Source organism: Phoenix dactylifera, chromosome 4, assembly GCF_009389715.1.
Source record: "Phoenix dactylifera cultivar Barhee BC4 chromosome 4, palm_55x_up_171113_PBpolish2nd_filt_p, whole genome shotgun sequence".
Classification (NCBI taxonomy): domain Eukaryota; kingdom Viridiplantae; phylum Streptophyta; class Magnoliopsida; order Arecales; family Arecaceae; genus Phoenix; species Phoenix dactylifera.
In genome coordinates, this window is record NC_052395.1 from 2041557 (window position 1) to 2063308 (window position 21752).

At 40.8% G+C, this 21752-nt stretch overlaps 1 protein-coding gene and 2 long non-coding RNA genes across 3 annotated transcripts; 2 read left to right on the forward strand and 1 right to left on the reverse strand.

Annotated features, from left to right (window-relative positions):
- The first annotated feature begins 507 nt into the window (after positions 1 to 507).
- Positions 508 to 2006, forward strand: LOC120110418. Its single transcript, XR_005511337.1, has 3 exons — positions 508 to 972; positions 1697 to 1806; positions 1908 to 2006. It is a non-coding gene; the product is annotated as an uncharacterized LOC120110418 (long non-coding RNA).
- A 1068-nt stretch (positions 2007 to 3074) lies between these two features.
- LOC103720585 lies at positions 3075 to 8948 on the forward strand. Its single transcript, XR_005511336.1, has 2 exons — positions 3075 to 3238; positions 8489 to 8948. It is a non-coding gene; the product is annotated as an uncharacterized LOC103720585 (long non-coding RNA).
- A 6530-nt stretch (positions 8949 to 15478) lies between these two features.
- LOC103720580 lies at positions 15479 to 21660 on the reverse strand. Its single transcript, XM_039125274.1, is given in 15 exon segments — positions 15479 to 15950; positions 18532 to 18978; positions 18980 to 19275; positions 19277 to 19351; positions 19353 to 19409; positions 19411 to 19431; positions 19433 to 19657; positions 19659 to 19780; positions 19783 to 19836; positions 19839 to 19914; positions 19917 to 19967; positions 19969 to 20139; positions 20142 to 20168; positions 21245 to 21306; positions 21309 to 21660. Coding segments are annotated over 14 exon segments (1398 nt in total). The 5' UTR covers positions 21355 to 21660; the 3' UTR covers positions 15479 to 15950; positions 18532 to 18863.
- Positions 21661 to 21752: the final 92 nt, after the last annotated feature.

Consider the following 21752-nt stretch of genomic DNA (forward strand, 5'->3'; position numbering starts at 1 on the left):
GTAGGAATTCTATCACCACTCTTGTTGTATGAGCAGTGTAACATCTTCCCAAGTATGAGTACCGATCTATTATGTTATGGATCTTTGCATCTAGGCCTCTGAGCAGATGTTTTAACTGTTAAGAACCATGAGTATAGTTGAGTTAACGCATGCTTTGTACATAGAGATGTTCTCAGATAAAAGTAATTCTTGCATGGACTTGGCACTTTGCATCTCTCACCAAAGATCGTGGGCTACGTCTCCATAACTTCGTGTAGATAGAAACAGCTAATTATGTCCAGGTGTATCATTGAGGTATAACTCTTATATATATCCTAGTGTCCAGGTGAAGTCTATTAGAAAAAGAAAAATGTTTGTCCAGGTGCATCACTCTATTCCCCCCCGCTCTGCTGTGTTTGTCCAGCGAATGGGCCCCAACCCATGATTCCAACCCCACCCCCCACCCCCACCCCCCCTTCTCTTCTCTCCTCTTCTCCCCATTCTCCCTCTCCTTTCGCCTCCTCTTCCACCCTTCCTCGCTCTATCTCCGTCCTCTCTCGTCTTACCTCATCTCTGAGTTCTCTCTCGGCTCCGAAATTGGGAGGGGTTGGGATTTGGGAGGCCAGTCGCCGTACTGGTATCGGGTCCGGCCTGGCCGTGGGGCCTGGTCGGTAACAACTTTACCCGATAAGGATATCGGATTCATTTGCTGGGCTCATCTCTTAACGGGTCCCCAATATCCTGACCATTCTATTATTTTATGGTTTCCTCCCACCGTCCCCGTCGCTGCCATCGCCGCCTTCTTTCGGTCCGGCGGCTTCCTCTTCCTCTCTTCTCTCCCTCTCCTTCCCTTTCCTCTCCGTTTCTCCGGTGATCTGTGGCGGTCTCAAGTTCGGTGCCTGGCGGTTGGAGTGCTGTGAGTTGAGTGGCTCGCCCTGCTGTGCCGAGTCAGGCCGCCCCTTCCCGTCCACTACGGCTGGAGATAGCTGATTGGTACCAGACCATCTTTCCTCTGGGTGTTCCTTTCTCGCACTGATCTTGAAGTATTTTTTTCTTTTTTCTATTTTTACTACTCTGGGTTTCTCTGGTGGTTTATCGGTGTTAGGGTTTTGGCAATTGGTTCTTGGATCTGTGCTAATTGAGAGGCGACGGTTGGGTTCGCTAATCGGCATCGCTATTCGCTACCTCTCTTATTCGGTCTATTCCCCCGATTCCGAACTCCCACGTACGGTTCCCGATCGCTTCCTAGGGCTAGGGTTTCTCCTCCTTCACCGTTCTCCCAGCTCTCCTCGTCCTCGATTCTCCTTCTCTAATTTTTTAGATCTCTCCCATTAAGTTAGACATCAAATGCACAAACTGATTGGAAAAAGTTATCCCATTTGCAATTCTCATAATAAGTCCATTGTTACACTAGTACAGATGCGTGGGAAAAAGATACTATTGCCAAAAACAGAAAAAAAGAGTGCTTTTATGTTTTGGGTTACTATTATGATAAGATAATTTTAAAATAGCATATGATGCTTATGTAGAGGTTGTAGCAGAAATAACATGTACTGGAAGTAGGATTTGGAACAATTATTTTCACTAGAGATGACAGAAAAAATTCTAATGAAAAAGGTTAAAATTGCAAATGGTTCATTTAATGTTATTTATTTTCTTATGTGTTATAATATGCCGAACTCTCAAATAATGAAAAAGGAACATAACTTGAATCCAGACCTCCGGAGAGGAAGAAGTGTGCAAAGAACTAAGAGGGAAAGAGAGAGATTGGGGTGGAAGGCAGCTGAGAAGATAATCCAACGCTGGAAGATCCTCAGAGGAGATAATGTATAACCTATTGATCTCTCTTTCTCCCTCTCCCTCCACCCCCTCCCCTCCCTTTCAATATGTTTTTTTTTCCCCTTGAAATGATGGTTTCTTTTTTGTAGGTAATGATCATAAGAGGGAAAGATAAGGGTGAGACAGGTGCCATCAAACGCGTTATCCGATCCCAGAATCGAGTCATCATTGAGGGAAATAATCTGGTTTGTCCCATTTACTAGTTCCCAGATGTTTGTCAATTTTTTTGTTTCTTTCCCTTATTTTTTAGTGGAGATCAAGTTTTTTATAGAGTTTTGTTGATCTCATTTTGTTAATGAGACCCCATCAGCATTCTTGAATTTACAATATTGAGAAGGAATTGCTAAATGCTTTGTATCAGTGGTAATGTTACTTATGCGAATTCTGGACTTTGCTCCATAATGTGATTGAGTCAGAATAATGGGACATTGCCGCCCTTTTCTGATTTTTATCCTTATTATGGTTAATTCTTGGCATTGGATCAGGACATTCTTTTGGTCCAAGACTCCATTAATGGAGATAACCCTCATTCTTCCCTATGAAATATCATGGACTTAAATGGCCATTTTTTGGATTCTGTTGATATGATACAGATCCTGTGGGAAATTTATTGAATAATAGAAATGTTACCAAGTTGTCAGTTTACTTCTCTATTTTATTGGAGGTTTTGTTGATTACATTTTTTCTGAAATTAATTACTCCATGAATAGATTAGAAGCTCTTAGCAAATTTTAAGAATTATATCAAACTTTTCTGTTACTTGTTAAATCCTGCCTTGCTATCAAGATGTTTCTAATATCCCTTGGATTAGTTCTCATTGTCATATCTGCAGTGTCTTGCATTCTGCACTTTTTTTCTGAATTTGTTATCTTTTTTATTGGTCTGTTCACTGTTTTTTAAAATCATAGTTTAGTTAGTGGTTGGTGTTGAGATTAAACTACCCATGAATTCCGTAATTTATAGACTTAGTCTGTTATCTCAGTCTTCAACATTGTAAATTATGTGATTTTAGGCGTAATAAGTGTGATAACAAGGATCCGTGTTTTGCAGGTGAAGAAAACACATCAAGCAAGGACAAGGACATGAGGGTGGATCTTTTTCAATTGAAGCTCCCTCTTCATGTCTCAAATGTTCAAGTTCTTGACCCAGTACTGGGTATGATGCAGATGGATTTTGTTGATTGCTTTTAGTCACAGGAAAATACCTAATAAAGGCAATTTCCCCCTTTTGTCTTTCATTTAATTGAAGCAGAAGTAAATTGTTTACTGTAATATGCTCATGCAGGAGACCTTGTAAGATTGGATACAAGTATCTGGAAGATGGAATGAAGGTAAGAGTCTCGAGAGGGCAACAAGCATCTGGAGCATAATTCCTCGTCCAGAGATCTTAAAACAAAGGAGAAAACCAAGACCTACTGAACGTATGTTTTTCTTTTCCTGCAACTTTATGTCTATCTGTTTGTTGAAGCACTAGCATCGGTTTTTCTTGCAGTTCTTCTGAACTAGTCCATTCTGTACTCATCACTTGTTCTCTTAGATGTCTGAATTGTAGTTTTTCTTGCTACGTAGCTGGTTTTGCTGTCTTAAAAAGTTCAATAGAGAGCATATTTGTGCATGCACAATCTGTTTTATGTCACATAGTTGACACTGCGTATCTCTTGATTGGAATATTGCTAGTTCTTAGCCATTCTAATCAAATGATACAATGTGATAAAGTAGTAAACCTATGATCTAGATTTGCATTTTAATTGAATAACTTTTTCTACTTCATGGATGAACTACCTCTTGGCCCTATTTATCTTTGAAGAGTAGTTTTATTGTGTAGAGAAGGCTTGCCGCTTAGTTATGCCTATGATAGTGTCATCCACCAACCATTTGTTTGCAATCATTTTCCAAGTTTTGTATTTCTTGGAGGGTTAATCAGATGATACTTAGGAAGAGCAGGTTGAAATGTTTGGACAGAATCAGGAAGAAAAAACTCATAATGCAAGAGGTAGTATGCAGCATAGATGGAAATGGAGGTGGCAGTTCGGAAACCAAAGGTACTTGTAGGCTACGCCTTTGGACTTGCATTTTTATGGTTAGAACATGAAAGGATTGCTGATTAGGCTATGTGAATTATCTCTAGGACGTAGGTCTTGAGAAAGGAGGGTCATTCTTCCATTCACCAACATTGAAGAATTATTTATTTATCAACTCTTCCAAGCATGGTCTGCCGTACCGGCCCGTACCGATACAGACCTGTATGTACCGGTCCGGTCTGGGACCGGTACCGGATCAACATGGAATCCGGTACCATAGTTTATTATACGGGATCCGGTGCGGACCGGTACGCGACCGGTTCGGGCCACCACCGGTACGCCGACCGGTACCGGTACGGCGGACCTCGCTTCCAGTTTCTATCTCACAAAGTCACTAAAACTTTGCAAGACTATGTATGAAGGCAATGAAGAAAACAGTAAATAAAAATGGGAGATATAGATTATCTCACTATAAATGTTGCATTTGATCCGAATCCGGTGGTATATTTGGAAATTGTTTAAGATTCACCCCCAGACGGCCAAAGTCAATAGGCTCTTGCATGATGATAACAAGTTGTGGCATTAATACTTGATAGGGTTGATGATAACAAGTAGGGCTTCTTCAATTTCAATTGGACTAGTTATTTCTTGACATGGCTTATGAAATCACTTGGTAGTCATCTCTCACAATGGTAGGATGAAAATGGTTGTTGCACTTATTTATTTAACATGGTCTGTATTCGTGCAATGAAGTGAAATCCTCTAATCTTATCTCAAACACAACTCCTTTTGATGATGAGAAGAATGCCCAGGTGTAATAGTTTTATTTGATGTTTTAATTACTATAAAGCTTTTTAACATATGTTTAATCTAGATGCAAATGACAGCTTTGGTATCTGCTTCGGTTGCAACACTAACCATACATAAATATATTTCAACACCAGAACATTTTGTTTCATCTCGAATACTACGTTAGAGCCTTAAATTTGAATAAATATAGAAATAATTCAGAAAAAGGATTAGAAATAAAAATTTAAATTATATAGGAGGATTCTACCAAAAAAAATCATGGAGGAGGAAAATTGGAAGGACAAAATCATAAGGAAATGAAGGAAAAATTTAAACAAATGTTTTTTAATTAAATAAAAGATCTGTAATAGGAAGGTTGGAAATTATGTTTCAGACTTTACCATGGACAGTTACAAATAGGATTGATGTGACATAGAAAGTTATCAGAATAAAAGTTTGAATTGCCTTGCATGGGTTGTCAAAGAGTCAAAAAACATAGGAAATGAGGAACTACAAGTAATAGTTAAAGAAATTAAATCATTGGATGCATTGATATACCTAATGTAAGTTGTATCATTGGCAGTGGATAGTTTATATTCATCAGGTGCTATATAGTCCTCCTCAAATTTAGTTGGAATGGATCCATTTGGTACAAATCCTATCAAAATCTTTCGTATAGTGAAATTGGTTCAATTGAAGGGTGACAATTCATCCAAATTGTCTTATGTGCTCAATCTCCAAATGGTTAGAGCAAAATAAGCAACTACCGTGAGACACACACATGCACGCACACAGAGAGAGAGAGAGAGAGAGAGTCAAGGTTCTTCTTTTCAGCCTAAATTATGCCATATATTTGTTGGAAAATATATAAATATCATTTTGGATACAGATATTGCCGTATCAGTACCTAAACAATCAAGAAGATGCACGCACAGAGAGAGAGAGAGAGAGAGAGAGAGAGAGAGTCAAGGTTCTTCTTTTCAGCCTAAATTATGCATATATTTGTTGGAAAATATATAAATATTTTTGGATACAGATATTGCGGTATCAGTACCTAAACAATCCAAGAAGGATTAATCTGAACTTTTATAGCATCTATGCATTTATTATTATTTTCTATCATTTATTATTATTCTCTAACATGTTTCTTAAAACCTTAAGCTTTTTGAGAACCACAAAATGACATAATGCATACTTGATAATCTAATAAATGAACATAGGTTTGGTATATCTAGAGATCGTCCACCAATATGCTGAGACTCTAACTAGAAAAGTTGCCTATTAAAAACATTCCAAAGTAAAGGTATCCATGATTGTTATGACTATTGTTGCGAGGAAGACATGTATTGACGATAATAAGACCAAAAAGCTTTGTAGCAGTAGTTAATTTGATCGTTCTTCATTAAAACTAATACTTATGCATGATGTATCTTGATGAGATAGTTTACAAATAATTTGCTTTTTAGGCTTGCTAGCATTAACTTTTACCAAGAATAAGATGCATGTTCCAGGACTTTTAACAAACAGGTTCTTAACACCTTAACACTTCTGAGATACCAGGTTCTTTGTTCACTATTAAACACATTATTTAAGGCTTTTACCTAGGGACGTGTTATTGACAGTTAGAAACTGTTGTTCTAAGAGCTAGCAAATTGTAATATGAACTTCTTGACCTTTGTAAAGCTCCTGCTTCCATTTCTAATATTCCTATTCATAAAGAAGATTGTGTTTAGTTTATAGTGTACTAGTTGCTTCCTAGTTGCTAGACTCGAAGTAAATGATTAGAGAAGTTTGGAAACTTCTTCCTGAGCTTGGATTCAACCTGGAACTGGGAACAGTAGGCCATCAGAACTAGAGCTGATCAAACCCGGTCGGGCCGGTCGGCCGGGCTCTACAGCAGAAATAGGCGATGCCTATGCCAGCCCGGCCGCCGACTGTCGGCTAAATTTTTGTCCAGGCCACACAACCTTATAACGGTCCAGGCCCCAGACAGGCCCGACCCGACAGGCCCACCGACAGGCCCGATTTTTTTTTTTTTGTTTGGAATCTAGAAAGGGCAAATGGCCAACAGCTTATGGGCTCTCTAAATTGGTTAATTAGTTGTTAAGATTCCAAATTAAATAGATAGTGTTGGTGGTGGTTTCAAACTTTGGAATTTGATATCTACAAATATTAAAAAAAAAAAATTTGCAGCCAGAATAGAAAGAAATAAATGTATAAACTGTGTCCAGCTGAAATTACAACCCAACAAAAAAACTGCAAACTTAGACAATTACATATTTAACAAAATACAAATTACATTGTCCCATTAAATATAAAAACATGCATCTTGTGCATTCAAGTTCATAATTTTTGAAGCCACTCATAATAGAAAACTGTAGAAGAACATCCTTATTTAAACTCTCAAAACCTACAAACACAAAAGAAACATTAGCAATTGTTAGAGTTATTAGTAGAATATCTAAATGACCGAACCATATTACAGGGAAGAAACTGAAGGAGAAATTCAAAGAATCTCCCCCTCAAAGTCCATCTCAATCCCCGATCTTTCTTCCTGCTGGCCCAGCTGGAACTGGAGCAATGTGAGGGAAGGAAACCAAGACCAAAACCAAAAAAGAGAAGGGATGAAAGATCACATGCTCAAGCCAACCAAATCCCTCCTCCCTTTCTCTGTCTCCCGCTCCACCCAAAACAAAACCACTGTCCCCAACTTCCCAAATTTCTCTCCAAGCTCCCTTCCATCAAGGGGAAGACTCGTAGCCACCTCCCTCTCCCCCCCCCACCTCTCTCTCTCTCTCTCCCCCCATCCTGCTCGAAGCTCCGGAATCCGGAATTTGCTTCCGAGTTCCTCTCTCTCGCTCCCCCCCCCACCTCTCTCTCTCTTTCTCTCTTCTCCGGGCTTGGGCAAAATCTACCGGGATCGAGCTCGAAGAGGAGGAGGAGAAAACTCTTACCGGTGACTGTGAGTCGGTGACCGGAGCCGCGGAGGTTGCCGTCTGGGAGAAGGACGCGAAGAGCCGCCGGTTGGTCGTTGAAGAGGCGACGAACGAGAGGAGGCGACGGCTACAGGGAAACCGGCGGCTACAGGGAGCGGCTATCAGGCTCTCAGCGAGGAAAAGGGGGCGGGGCGGCGGTGGCTCTCAGCGAGGACGGGGGGGGGGGGGGGGGGGGGGTGCAGCGGCGGCTCTCAGCGAGGGAAGGGAAGGGAAGGGAAAGGGGTAGGGTTTCTTAAAAAAAATTTTAATATATTATAACAGGATTTTATAGCCGGGCCGAACCGGACCATTTTTAAAAGTGTCCAGGCCCGGCCCGATTTTTTTGGTCGGGCCGCTTTTCCTGCCCAGGCCCGACCAATGGGCCCTTTTTCAATGCCCAAGCCCGAAAAATTTCGGGCCGGGCTGGGGGGCCAGAAGGCCCGTGATCACCTCTAATCAGAACTATACGATCGAGACTCATTATTAGTAAGGATTGTGAAGACAATGAGTGCCCCCGTTAGAGTTCCAGCTAATCTTTCAGTTTCTTGCCAGGACATCGATCTGTTTTTGATAAAACAAAACCTATTCCTTTTAATATTTCTAGTAACCTTAGAAATTCTTTGGCCTTTTACCGATCCTAAAACAAAGGCTTACATTCTGTGAATATCTAAAACTATAATTTCAGACTGTCTTAAACCCTAACTCTTTCTCTCTCTATATTTTTTTCTGGGTCCCCTTTGTAAGGTTGCATATGTATTTTTACCCCCCCCCCCCCCTCCCCTTCTTCTTGAAATCTACCAAACTTATTTGTAAATGGGTTGTATTATAAGCTGTTGATTTGTTTGGTCAACTATAGAGATATCTTATTTTGCCAATGCATGTGCAGCTGGTCCCAAGGATACACCAATTGACCTCGTATTGGAGAAAACATATGATGCGAAAGCTGGAATCGGCATGCCTGACCTTTGAACAAAGATCTATACAAAGTTTTGTTACAGGTTGGCAGAATTTTGCTGTCAGAACATATTTCATCTACAATCGTGTCAGCTAACTTGGAGTTTCTAAATTCTTGTTCAACTCTAGGTATCATATGACCCGTTTAACTTATGTTTTATAACTGCAAACTGGTATTCACTTTGCCGATCCTATTGCATGTTTTACTGGAATATATTAGCTTTTAGTTACGATTTGTGGGTTTACCCCCCTCACCAAACAAATCAAATAGGTGTCGGCCAATAAAGTGGAAGAAGGCAAGTTGGATTTGTCACTAGTTACAAAATGTTCATGTTTCAGTTCTTACCATCAAGTAGGAACTCCTTTTAATATGCAACAGATAATTTACTTGATGTGTACCTTTCTTGCATTATACTTACTGTGTACCTGCTCATGAAGCATATGGATTGGACACTTTGGTGCCCTGCAGTTGCATCTGTCCAGGAGATTCAAACGTTCCATTCTTCAGCTCCGTAATATCCCACGGTGCAAAGTCTGGAGTGATCAGAAAGACAAATCAAAATCATATACTTATTACAGTAAATTAGATATCAATTTGCGAAAGTTGCTTCCAAGTGGGGTCACCATGAAATGTAAAATAGTCTGATTTTTTTTTTTTGTGAAATTAACAATTTGGTGGTCTTAATATAGTGGTGATCAGGTGTCAGATAAATCTCTTTTACATCCCAAAAACATTGAAATTATCATGGGGTCGATTAAATCTCTATTATCCTGTCTTTTCAAGTTATTGTGACCATTTCCTCGCCATTCTTCCTCTCTTTGCATGCATGGTGTTAGGCATCTGATGTCCTTGATCGGTGTTCGGATGCTCCGCATTTGCCTTTTTTTTGGGCTTTTATTTGGGGTGGGGGGTTGACGTTCAGATGATTTTGAAACGTGAGGATATTTAGTTTTAAACGCTAGGAGCTTGATGGCGATAAGAGATCACATGTTATCATGCACATTCTTATTCAACATGGATAAGAAATGAAAATCAAAAGGGAAAATTTTAGTGGAAAAGCTTGATTTTGTTTGGATGAAATTTGTTCATCCTCTCTAAAATTTTCAGAGCAAATGAAAAATATACAGAAAATCCTCAAAACTTTATTCTTTCATGAAAAGGGAAGTTTTCGAAAATCTGAAATAAGCTCTGTAAATTTCTAATTGTCTATAGAAACAAACAAATAAAGAGACTAGATTTTCCAAACAGAATAACTTATCACAGTGTTCCTTGCATGTAACCAATCCTTAATATAATAATCAAACTTTTTTGGAAATTTCCTGTAATCAACTGTTTCTTTTAAATTAAGTTGTAAAATTTTGAAGCTTTGGAAGCAAAGATTTATTGTGTTCGGAAAAGTGCAACTGAGCAATCATAAGTTTCTGCAAAAACTTTTTCCAGCATCAATTTTGATATAATATTTGACTAATTTATATAAAAAATACAAAAAATATAACAGTGCTAAACAGGATTAAAAGCTTTTGATCTTTCATGGAAGGGAGGCAAGCCTCTCAATGTCCTTAAATAGGACACTTGCAGCATGAAGTTCTAGGTGAGGGAAGATAGAATGAGGGATGGATCGGGAGGCTTTTGGGGATAGTTGATAGAGGATTTGGCCTTACCGATCCCCTCATGGACAGAGCTTGACAGACTATTTTGGATGCCGTTGGGACGGACAAGAGTGCGTACCAGAGACCTGCTGCATGGACTAGTAGGAAGCTAGACGGCGGATTGACGGAGGATTGGTTTGGAGGATGAGAGTGCATCTCGGTGGTGGTTTTTCTTTGGAAGGTGGCTTGGGGTTGCCTACCTACCAAGAATATGCTTGCTAGACGAGGGATGTGGATGACCACGATGTGTGAGGTATGCTCGGAGATTGAGGAGACTATCAATCACGCTCTCTTTCGGTGCCCTACAGCCATGCAGATCTGGAGATGTTCACAGGTGCAGTCATTTGGAGTGGATTCGGTGGAGGACCTGCTTTAGTATCTGAGAGATTCCCCCGGAGGCCGAGTACTGCAGAGTGGGGATCGTGGTGGTTATGGCTTATTATATCTGGTTGACAGCAACGACTGATTGTTGAGGGCATAAGGTCGTCTTCACAGGTCGTGATAGACCAAGCCATGCAGTATGTGGCAGAGGTTACTAGTTGGCCACGTTGTCCTCATTGGGAGAGTCAGGGATATCTGGGGTACCTGCTCCGCTGTCTCAGCGTCCAGGTTCATCTATTTCTCTTGGGTACCCCACATTCTGGTTATCTAAGGTGAATTCCAATGGCGGCATGGCGGGGATGACACTTCTGGAGGCATGGTTTTTGTGATCAGGGATCATGGGGCAGATTTATTGCAGCCGAAGGAGGAGCACACCTGGTCTAACAGTAGTGGGGGCGGAACTCCGGACAGCATGGGACGGTATTATGTATGCAAGACGAGTGTTGGGGGCTGACAGCTTATTCTTGAGGGTGATTCATTCATTGTGATTGACTGGATCCGGAGAGCGGACAGGTATGGGATGGCCATCCATTGATACGGAACACCCGCACATTGGTGAGGAAGTTGACCTCCTTCCGAATAGCTCATATGTATCGGAAGGCGAATAGTGCAGCTGACTATGTCGTCTGGTACTCCGGAAAGGTTCTTTGGACAAGCTTAGCCAGTATTCCACAGTATCTGTACTGCTTACTTTCATGAGATTTGGCTGATTGTACTCACATTAGAGCTCTATGAATGGAAGTCGTTTTGATGAGGGGAAAAAAAAAAACAAAGAGAGTACAAGGCATGCAGATGCACCACCTTCTCTCCCATGGTATAAGCAACTTAGAATGAGATGAAGCAATGGATCAGCTGGTTGGCCTACTCCTTTGGAGATTATGACCAACATGGAATCGGTGAACAGCCTGGCAATTCATTAATATGCAGCAGAAGAGACCGTGAAAACTGTGATCACCATCGACTTGAAACACCTCGCATCGAAAGATTGGTAGCCTTTAGATCCCAGTAGCTGCATTGTTACTCTTCCACATACTGAGTCTGCTTCAGGGGCTGAACCATGGACCAAGCTTCCTAGAACGGCTAACAGCACCCTTGCACTATAATCTCTTATAATGAATCCAGTACCAGCACTTCCATCTTTTTTCGTCAAAAGTTGGTCGCACTGACGCAAAGAGGTGAGGAAATCTAAGTCGCAGTTGAGGGGTTCCAGAGGATCACCAGTGTTTCGTGCCGGGGTTATCGATTGAAGAAATGGTAGCCTTCGAGCGCTAGCCGGAGTGCCATCTCGCTATGGAAGGAAGGACAGTGAATTTTCAGATAGAAAGACACTTGAATTCCCTTCCATTAGACAGCATCCAACCCATATACATGATGATAGATTTATCAGCATCAGTGACCAAGTGTTGGTAAGTGCAGAGTCCTTTCAAGTTTGTAATATCCAACTCACGATCAAAGGTCACAACAAAATTTCTGATCCTCTTGGAGCAAGAAGGGACTTGCATTCTGTTAATCTATTCCAAATTGCCAATCCATCCACCAGAGAACATTGCGCGAGTCGCTACCTTGGATTTCCCATCCAGCTGAAAGCTCGAGAATAATTATCCATGCTGTTAGTTCATTGCGTGGAAACCCATTTATAAACTCTTTTGGCTTCACTTCAGTCTTCAGATAGCCAATTGAATCCCCAGCAAAGTTTGGCACTGTAACGACCTATCGATATTGGCATTTATGATATATTATTCTGTACCATCTCAGATGCGAAAATATAACCAGAGCCCGAGTTGTTCCACCGAGGTTCATTGGATACAAATCAGAAACTTTCATGCCAGATCTGCAGCTATCAACATCAATCACAATGGGAAGCTTATTATTCAGTGGAGCGTGGAAAGCCATGGATAGATTTCGCATCTACCAGCATCCATCTAAAATTGTGTTGATGACCTAAACACTTTCTGTTGTAGCTTTCCAGATAGCAGAAGACTGTCTACCAACTCTCTATGCATTTCATTCACCATTTGAATCAATGCTCAGAATCAAGGTCCGCCGTACCGGTACCGGTCGGCGTACCGGTGGCCGGCCGGACCGGTACGGTACCGGTCCTGTACCGGCCGGTACTCGGTGGTTTCAAAAACCACAGCGGCGCGGCGCTGTGGTTCTAAAAAATAAAAAAAAAATCATACTGGTGCGAACGGCTGGTTTCGCACCGGTACGAGGCCGGTACCGGCCGGTACGGGCGCCGAACCGGCCGGTACGGGCGCCGAACCGGCCGGTACGCACCCGTACCGGCCGGTTCGGATAAAAAACCGGGAAATACCGGTTTTTTATCCGTTCCGGTACCGGTCCACGGCCGGACCGGTACGTACCGGCCCGTACCGGCCGGTACGGCATTCCATGCTCAGAATAGTTAACCTTACACCATACTGATTCCGGTTGGAGCAGTAGGTGTCCAGCAGCTTTGCTGAGTAATATTGTGCACCTAGATTCTCTCTTCCTGTCGGCAGGACAAGTTGATAACTTGAGCTTGCATCCAAATAGGGACTTAATATTACTATCACTTCGCACACAATGGCAGCGAATTTCTTTGGAAGAAAATGCTAAAGATCGCCTGCCAGCGCTCGGTTCACAAGTCATGATGTGGAAATCCATGATCGGCTTAGCAGCAGGCGGAGCCTGATTAATGGATTCAAGAAAAAGAATGAAGATTATAATCACATTGAGGAAGAATTGATTGATATAATCCCATTTGATACTCGTAAGTAAATTCCTAATATCTATTTCTTCTCCCTTTTAGGTAATGGATGAATTAAGTGAAGCTCAATATTTACATTTTTTCACAATATTTTATTTTTTAAAATATTTAATGAACATATTTATGAGGTGATAAATATGCATGGTGTCCATGAGACAGGATAAAAGCGTTTGAAAATTCCAAAAACCATACCATTAGAGGCATGAAAGTTGTCTGAATCTGCCAAAGTGAACACAAAGTAGGATGTTTTTGACAAATCTTTGATAAGCAAATAAAAAGTCTCTGAAGGGCATATATGCAAAAGTGTCTAGAATCTATTGCTTTCTCGAGAAGAAGACGACCAGTGCCGTCAAGGCTATCAGCCCAAATTACCTACTATACTATCCCGCCTGGGCCGCTCAATTCTTGCAGGCTAACCAAGCCCAGCCCATGTAATTAGAGCCACGACCCGACCCATTCGACCGGCAACTAAAATTAAAAAGAAAAAAAATAGAAAAGAGTAAGCCTTTAGATGGCTCAGGCCGGCACGAAAAATTTCAAGCCAAATTCAAGTTTAATTACATAGCCCATTTTTTTCGGCCGGGCTCGAATACATCATTAGCCCGGGCCTAAACCCGAGCTTCAATAAGGCCAGATTTAGAGCCCCAATGCAAGCCCAAACCCAACCCAGCCACTACTCCGTGACATCTGGGCTATGGCGAGGGAGGGAAGAGCCTTCCAAGCCAAGGATGTCTTCCGAGAAGCCAATAGGGCCGCGAATTGGGTAGCTGCTTATGCAGCCAGTCATTTCGGGGGTACTCTGTAGGTTGGGGACGGTGAGGTACCTCGAGCACTTCGGAGCATTTTATTTTTTGATTTTATTGGATGCATTCATACTCATCATGTATGAGTTTACCTACTCTAGAAAAAGAAAAAAAACCGACCTAGTTCGCTACTTCTTTTATTCTGTCTATTCCTTCAACTTCGAACTCCCAATACAGATTTCTTATCACTTTCTAGGGCTAGGGTTCTCCTCCTTCACCGTTCTCCACCTCTCCTCGTCCTCAATTCCTCTTATTTCTGCTAGTCCCTCTTCGTCATCTACCGGTTGGTCTTTTGTCAATCTTCCTTAAAGTTTGTCCATTATCTCTGTTCGCTAGTCACTGGTTGTCGGGCCATCCAATCAAGACAAAGTCACAAAGAGGAGCCCCCGACCCTCCTACGGCCGACCGACTGCAGTTCCATTGAAGACCAGAGGACTTGAGATACCGTGATCTCTCTTCCCACTCACTTTCATCTTCATTTTCACCATAATTAGGGAAGTACTCATTTGGTCATTCCTCAGTCTAAATCTTCATTTTCTCTAGACAAAGCAAGAATTAGCTATAGTATCTTTGCTTCCTTAGTTTAGATCTGATTAGCGATTAAATAGGGCAGTGATAGATTATAGGCAAATGTCTAAATCTATATGTTCGGTCTGGGAGGTTACTGGTTAGGCAAACTATATTCTTTTTGTTTTGGGGTGTTTATCGATGCCGCTGTTTTCCTCTTCAGGGCAGATTCCGTTTTTATTAGCTTCAGGGGAAAAAGAGAACCCAGATTGGATGCCTTTTGCAGACCGAACGTCTGAAACAGAAAGTTTAATACTATTTAGTTTTTGTGAAAGCTTGATATCTAACTCTGTTTTTATTAGATTGATGATTTTGTGAATACCAAACTGAAAGTTTAATACTATTTAATTTTAGTGGTTTTAGTATAATTTACATCTCAAAAATATCTGAGATCAAGAGAACACACAAACATATATATATATATATATATATATATATATATATATATATATATAGAGAGAGAGAGAGAGAGAGAGAGAGAGAGAGAGATCTTAGCACAAGGATGGACAAGATGTTATTCAAGCATAATGCTGAGTTCCATCAGGCTGGGCCAATTGGACTCAGTCCAGGCTCAGGCCTGAAGTTTTATAAAATTTTCGAGCCTAAGCCCAGCCTGAAATCCGGTAAAAGATTCAGACCGGGCTTGGATAGGGGTGTGGCCCGGCCCATTTCCAGCCCTACTAAGGCCCAGTGCTGGCCTAGAACACAGCACTTACATAGCACACTTGCCTGGTTACTGGTTAGGGAAGCATTTCAGCTTAAGATGACATGGTGCTGATGAAAGACAAATTCTTTAACATTGAAATTTTTCAGTGCATAGCATGCCTTCACTACAATTTGTTAAGAATTAACTAAGCAACGTAAACCTGGAGGGCAATTCAAGATATTAAACCTGCCAACCATGACAGGAAGACTAATACATAAACCCGGAGGGCAAGGTGCCAACTTATCCAACTGGTAAAGTTCTTGGCAGTTGGACCAAGTTACCTGGGATCAAATCCTGCCTTCACTAGGACTTGGGGGTTAGGGGTACTTCTGGGACAGCCATCCCTGTTGTGTAGCTCCAATGGAGGGAGATAACCAAGGCCTCAATGCTTAGTCAGTATTATGCAGCTGATCCCACCTGCCAGGCGTGCTCGAATCAAATTCTTCCTTAAAAATTCAAATCCAGAGAGAACAGATTTTCTTTTATTATGAAATGCATTTCTGGTACCATGTTTTGGTGTTGATTGGTGTTACCCTACCTGCATTAACAGAGTACAGACAAACTAATTTCAGAACATTTCCACTAATATCAACATTTTATAAGGACGATGTAAATTGTTATAATTAAAGCATTAGATCAAGAGAGGCAACAATCATAATCCTGAAAACCCCCTCCCCCAACAAAATAAAATAAAATAAAAGTAATCATGCACTCTATGATACCAACAAAGAGAAAATTTAAGCATGTTGCAGATTAATTCAATATGGGCTCGTTTGGTTCGCAGGAAGCATTTTTCCTCCTAGGAATATGATTCCTGGGAAGTAGATTCCTAGGAAGAAGATGCCTAGGAAAATACTTTTGGCATGTTTGGTTGACCATGGAAAAATGATAAATTTCCAAAGTGCTTATGTTTGGTTGACCATCCACTTTCCTGGGAAAATTATGTATAATTCCTATTATACATTTAATAAAAATTAGGTCTTTAATGCCTCTTTAATGCTTCTTTAATGCTGAAGGGTATTTTTAAAAAAAAATAAAAATGGAGTGATTCCCACCTCATGGGAAAGTAACTTTCCCATGTTTCTCATGGGAAAAAACTTTCCCATGAAATGTGGGAATCATATTCCCATGGGAATACAACTTTCCCATCTCTCTCCTTTAAAAACTATTTTCATAAAGATTGGGCTATGGTGTCTATGAAAACCACCTGAATAAAGTGGCCCACTTTCACATTGGCCCAGGAGGATTCGAGTTGCGGGAGGGCTTCTTTATGTATCTTGTGTGGGCCAATGGGTTGGGTCTCCTTTGGTTTGTGCTGGGTTGGTTGGGTCCCTGCCTGCCTTTCTTTTTTGCTCTCTCTCTCTTGTATTTTCTCTCTTTCCTGCTCTGTGCTCCTTCAAACTTTCTCCTTTTCATTCATGCCTATTTCGTCTCTAATGAAATGTATAGTGACTCCCCCCATCCACTGGTGCTTTGCTTAAAAAAAAATGCTGACCTTAAAGAAATTAAGAGAAAAACATCAATCTAAAGGAGTGGGGTGGGGGACTATAGTTATTCTAGCAAGCATGAATCAACAAACCTGAAATAGAGACACACGTGGGACACACATACTATACATAGTAGTGGGACTTCTTTAGTTGATAGTTGAATGTTCAAGCAAGCAGAACGAATAGGGGGCAGTCTAAAACTTCCAGATATCATGCAAGCATAGATTAATTATGAAATGACAAATATACTATATAGTCTTGTAGTCCATTTCTCATTGCACAGAGCATCTTGGTATTAGTAATGATGAGCATGATGAATAACAATTATTTGCATAATTAACTAACAGCTACTACTTACCTTCCTTCAAAGCAACAGACATGTAGCATACTGTTAGCCTTATCACCTTTATGACCATCAAGATTATAATCAGAGGGATGGTGCAAAAATAATCTAAAGCCATTTTGGCTAGGTACCATACAATTGTCATCAAGGAACATTCAATCTATGACATTGTTTTTGCAATTCTTTTTTCTTACTTCTCGTCAAAACCAATCAACCTGTGGAAGCCATATCATACATACTATTGATTTAACTTGATCTCAAGGCCGGCCCAACCCTTAGGCGACTGAGGCGGTCGCCTAAGGCCCCGGCCCAAAGAAGGCCCACCGTAGGGAAGGCCTCAAAGACAAAACATAAAGAAAAAAAAGCCCCCCTTAGTGAGTTCGCCTTAGGCCGGCCCAGGAAAAGCCTCAAAGACATAACAGAAAAAAAAGAGCCCCCCCTTAGTGAGTTCGCCTTAGGCCTCCAAATGCATTGGGCAGCTCCTGCTTGATCTTATCTTTTTATTTTTTTTATTTTAATCTTCAATAATCTGCATTACAAAATTATAGAAGTTATTTATGTTTTGCCCTAAACAAGAAAAAATTTTGACCCTAGCAGAACCATCATGGTCATCAGCTAGCTGAAATGATTCAAATGAAACAATTTCAGTTATAAGCTACCTGAATGAAAATTAAATTTGAAACAATAATCCAAAGACTCCTTAGTATACCGGTAAAAACATCAGGAATTCACCAGCACATAAGAAAGCCTAAGAGACTTATGCCCAAGAGCTCTTGTAGATATGCTGGCGAGTGAGGGAGCCAGTTCCAGCTGATCAGAATCTCAGTATTCGTAAGTAAATCCTCAAAGCCTATATATGCTACTTTGCATTGCTGCCCAAGTGCTCTAACCAGTCCAACATTTGTATTTTTAATAAAGAATAGATCCATCAAACCCAAAATTAATAAATGAAAGACAATGAGAACAAGATCATGAAGGCAGCTTTAACACACAATCAATATCGGTAACCATGCAATTCCATAACCAAGAGTTTAAGCATCTTGAATGCCAGCTTAGAAAGATCCAAACCAATTCGTAAGCGTCTGGTACTACTCCCAGAGAAGTCTGATTACACTTGTAGCAAACAACCTTTTTTTCACATCATTATACTTTAGTCTGATGGTTATGGTTTATCTCTTTAGCAATATCACACCACCTTTAAATAAGACGCATAGACTGTGTGCACTTTCAATGCAGTCAGCTTCCATACATAAAAAAGCACTAGATTCAAGATAAGATTGAAGAGATACCTTTAAGGAAACCAATATTAGAATGGCTCCTCTGAAAACCTCAGAGATGATTATCGAATTCCCATCTTTATCTTCGTCAATCTCATATGTTATCAGATAAATTCATCTATATGTCAGCAATGAGACAAATGTATTAATGGAGAGCAGAATGTCCGGGGGTTCCAAGAAAGGCACACAGGTATGTCTGAGTACTTGTCAAAATCCATGATAAAAGGCTACCAAGTCCTTACAGTTCTGATGTCAGCATTATAAACTAAGTTGGCTTAGAAACTGAAAACATCTCCCGACCAGCTCTTCTTATCTTATAATATACTAGCAAATTATGCATTTTATCAACTGTGCAAAGCCCTGGCTTCAATCTTACAATGCAGATTGGAACCCTCAGGAAGTCCTAATGGTGCGTTGTTACATGAGCAGTTATCAACCGTATAGAGCTCCCAGTCTTTATGCTGCATTTCTCCAAAGCAGCAACCACCTCTGTCCTCCCATCTCCGGTGGATACATCCCATCTGGGCTAACAAGCACTGCTCCAGTATAAGACAGCCCAGCAGCCTGAGCAGCACCACGATAATGAAACAAACCCCAGCTGAGATCATCGCAGACATCTATTATGGTCCAAAACTCTTTTGAAACTACACCATTATCCAACACGCTGAAGTAAAATGTGCCTGGAACATTTGCTCTCCTCACTCGATACCTTCTTCTCCTCCACACCAGTTTCCCTTCAAGGGTCCTGACTTGAAAAAACTGGCTCATACCAAAATGACCCCTTAGCCTTTCCCCTATAGAAGAGTTGATACTGACAAGGAAATTGGTCATCATGCCGGATTTTGGCCCGCTATGACCCGCCAACTCCAATCCAGATCACCCAACCAACCCAATAAAGAGGTCTTCTGCAATTTTCATGGGTCAAAGCCTCTCCCCTGAACATGGATAAAGGAGCTACTGAGGGCTTGCTTGGGATCTCAGCATCCAATTCAAGACAATTGTTTCTTTTGCAACACACACAGAGAAAAGGCCTCTAGATTGGACTCTCATAAGAGGCAACACAGAGATAATTGCATACCTGATCTGTTGGAGAACAGGTATTTAAACATTGAAGAGCCTTCCTGCAGTTGGGATCAAAGCAGACAGTTTAGTATCTTCGAGCCACAATTTTTTATCATGCAATTAAGAGTGGAGAGTCCCTTGGCCCTTAAGTTCTTCAGTATTGGAATAGGTTTTATGTAAGTGTTAATAATGACAAGTAACAAAATCTATATCATTCAGAATTATGCCTCTCCCAAGCATCTGATACAGTTCTAACACTTCTAAGGATTCTTTTCTGCTTCTTGGTTCTACAATGTCGCCTAGTTTGCTAAACATGTTTTCTTTCTCCTTTTTGTTCTAGCATATGATCCTCCTAGTTTGTTTCTCATGGATGGAGATGATTCAAAAGCAGATGACATTTGGAATGCTTGCGCTATTTGTCTGCAGCCATTCAATCTGATTCCTGATTCCTTGATTGCAACATTGACCAACATATCTGAACGGGCCTAATTCTTTTCTGAGATTTTCACAATTTGTATCATTAGAATGAATAGATTTATCGCTAAATACAAGCATTTTCAAAATCCTTCATCCACCCACCATTTAGCCTATTTGCCTGCAACCAAGATGCAAGATAAAAAGAGGCAGTGATCAGCAAATTGAATTCCGTCCTTGCTTCAGCTGCTGTCTTTAGGTCCATATCACAGAAAGAAAGATACTCTTTTTAGGTACGCATGGAATACCAAATATATCTTTATATTCGCCATCACTGAATACAAGCAGACTATGTTAAATGTATGAAAACATCCCCCATAACAATGAATTGCAACAAAAGCACACAGATTTATGGAATATTACATATTTGTGGCAAAAGATAAAGTAAAACACATCCATGAGTTAACAATGCATCCGTTGTCATGACAAAGGTCCAAAAACAGGTCAGAGGACCAAAATTACAGTATATAGTTTTTATGACATCAAGGTGTCATGCATTATGAGGTCCTTTAATTTTTTTTCTCAACACTTCATGGGATTCAGTCGATGTTGTTTAAAAGTATTCAGTTGTTAGATTTCAGGCATGTGACTTAGGTTCATTGGGAAATTAGTTAGTCCAAGATCAAATAATATCGGGTTTTGCTAAATTCCTAATCAAAGGAAAAACTAATTTCAATCTGGTTGAAGTTGTAAAAGCTAGGAATTTAGTTCTAAAACTAAGTATAAAGTCTTCCCCACGTGGCTATAGAATTGCTGAATTCTTTACCGTTCCAACAATTTTATACTCAAATTCCAGGCAATACCTTTGTGAACTATTATTGTTTTCTTCTTGATTCAGGTACAAATTCTTTAGCTGAAATTCATATTCGGAGACAGTTTGATAATGTTAAACAACCCATGCCTCCGAAACCCAAAAAGGATGCCTTGCCTGGCCTTTAAATGATATTCCCAATACCGTTCCTACTCTAATATAACAACTAATGGTCCACTAACTGTAGCATCAATGGGTGAAGCAACCTTGAGTTCCATATGGGCCTGCTTCCGAACTCCCCAATAAATTTCCAAATCACATGGCTTCAACAGAAAAACAAAAACAAAAATAAACATAAAATCACAAATTTTAAAACTTTACGATCAATTTTAATCTTTGATAAGTGTAAGCATCGAATCGAATGAAGCGTTCACTCACCGTGTGAAGCATGACCTGCTCCCAGGGAGCATTCTTCAGCGGGCTGACGCTTCCTTCCCCACCACCGCGACGATCCTCACCGATGCAGTTGGAATCTTCTCCTCTCCCATAAGGGCTCGAATTGGCTCCCGGATCCGAGCCCGGAGGGCCGATTTCCGGCGAGGAGACTGAGAAGCGGTTCCCCGGCCACCCAGAACCTCGTTGGCGGTGGTCCAATTGATCCAGATGGAGGAAGGGATTCGTCGGCGGGGAGGGTGGAGAGGCAAGCATCGAGGACCAGCGGAGTCGCCATTTGCGAATAGCTTGGAAGTGTCGAGAACCTCGGTTTCTCGGTGCGACGATGTTCTTCTTTCTTTGGATAGGTTTTAGGTCACGACACCACCCGGTTATCGTGTCTCGCGTTCCTCTCCTTTTCTTGCAGCAGAAACGACAAGGTTGTACTAAAAAAATTTCATTTCTTAATTTTTATTTAAAGAGAAAAGGGATAACTCCCACCTAGTTCACTGAG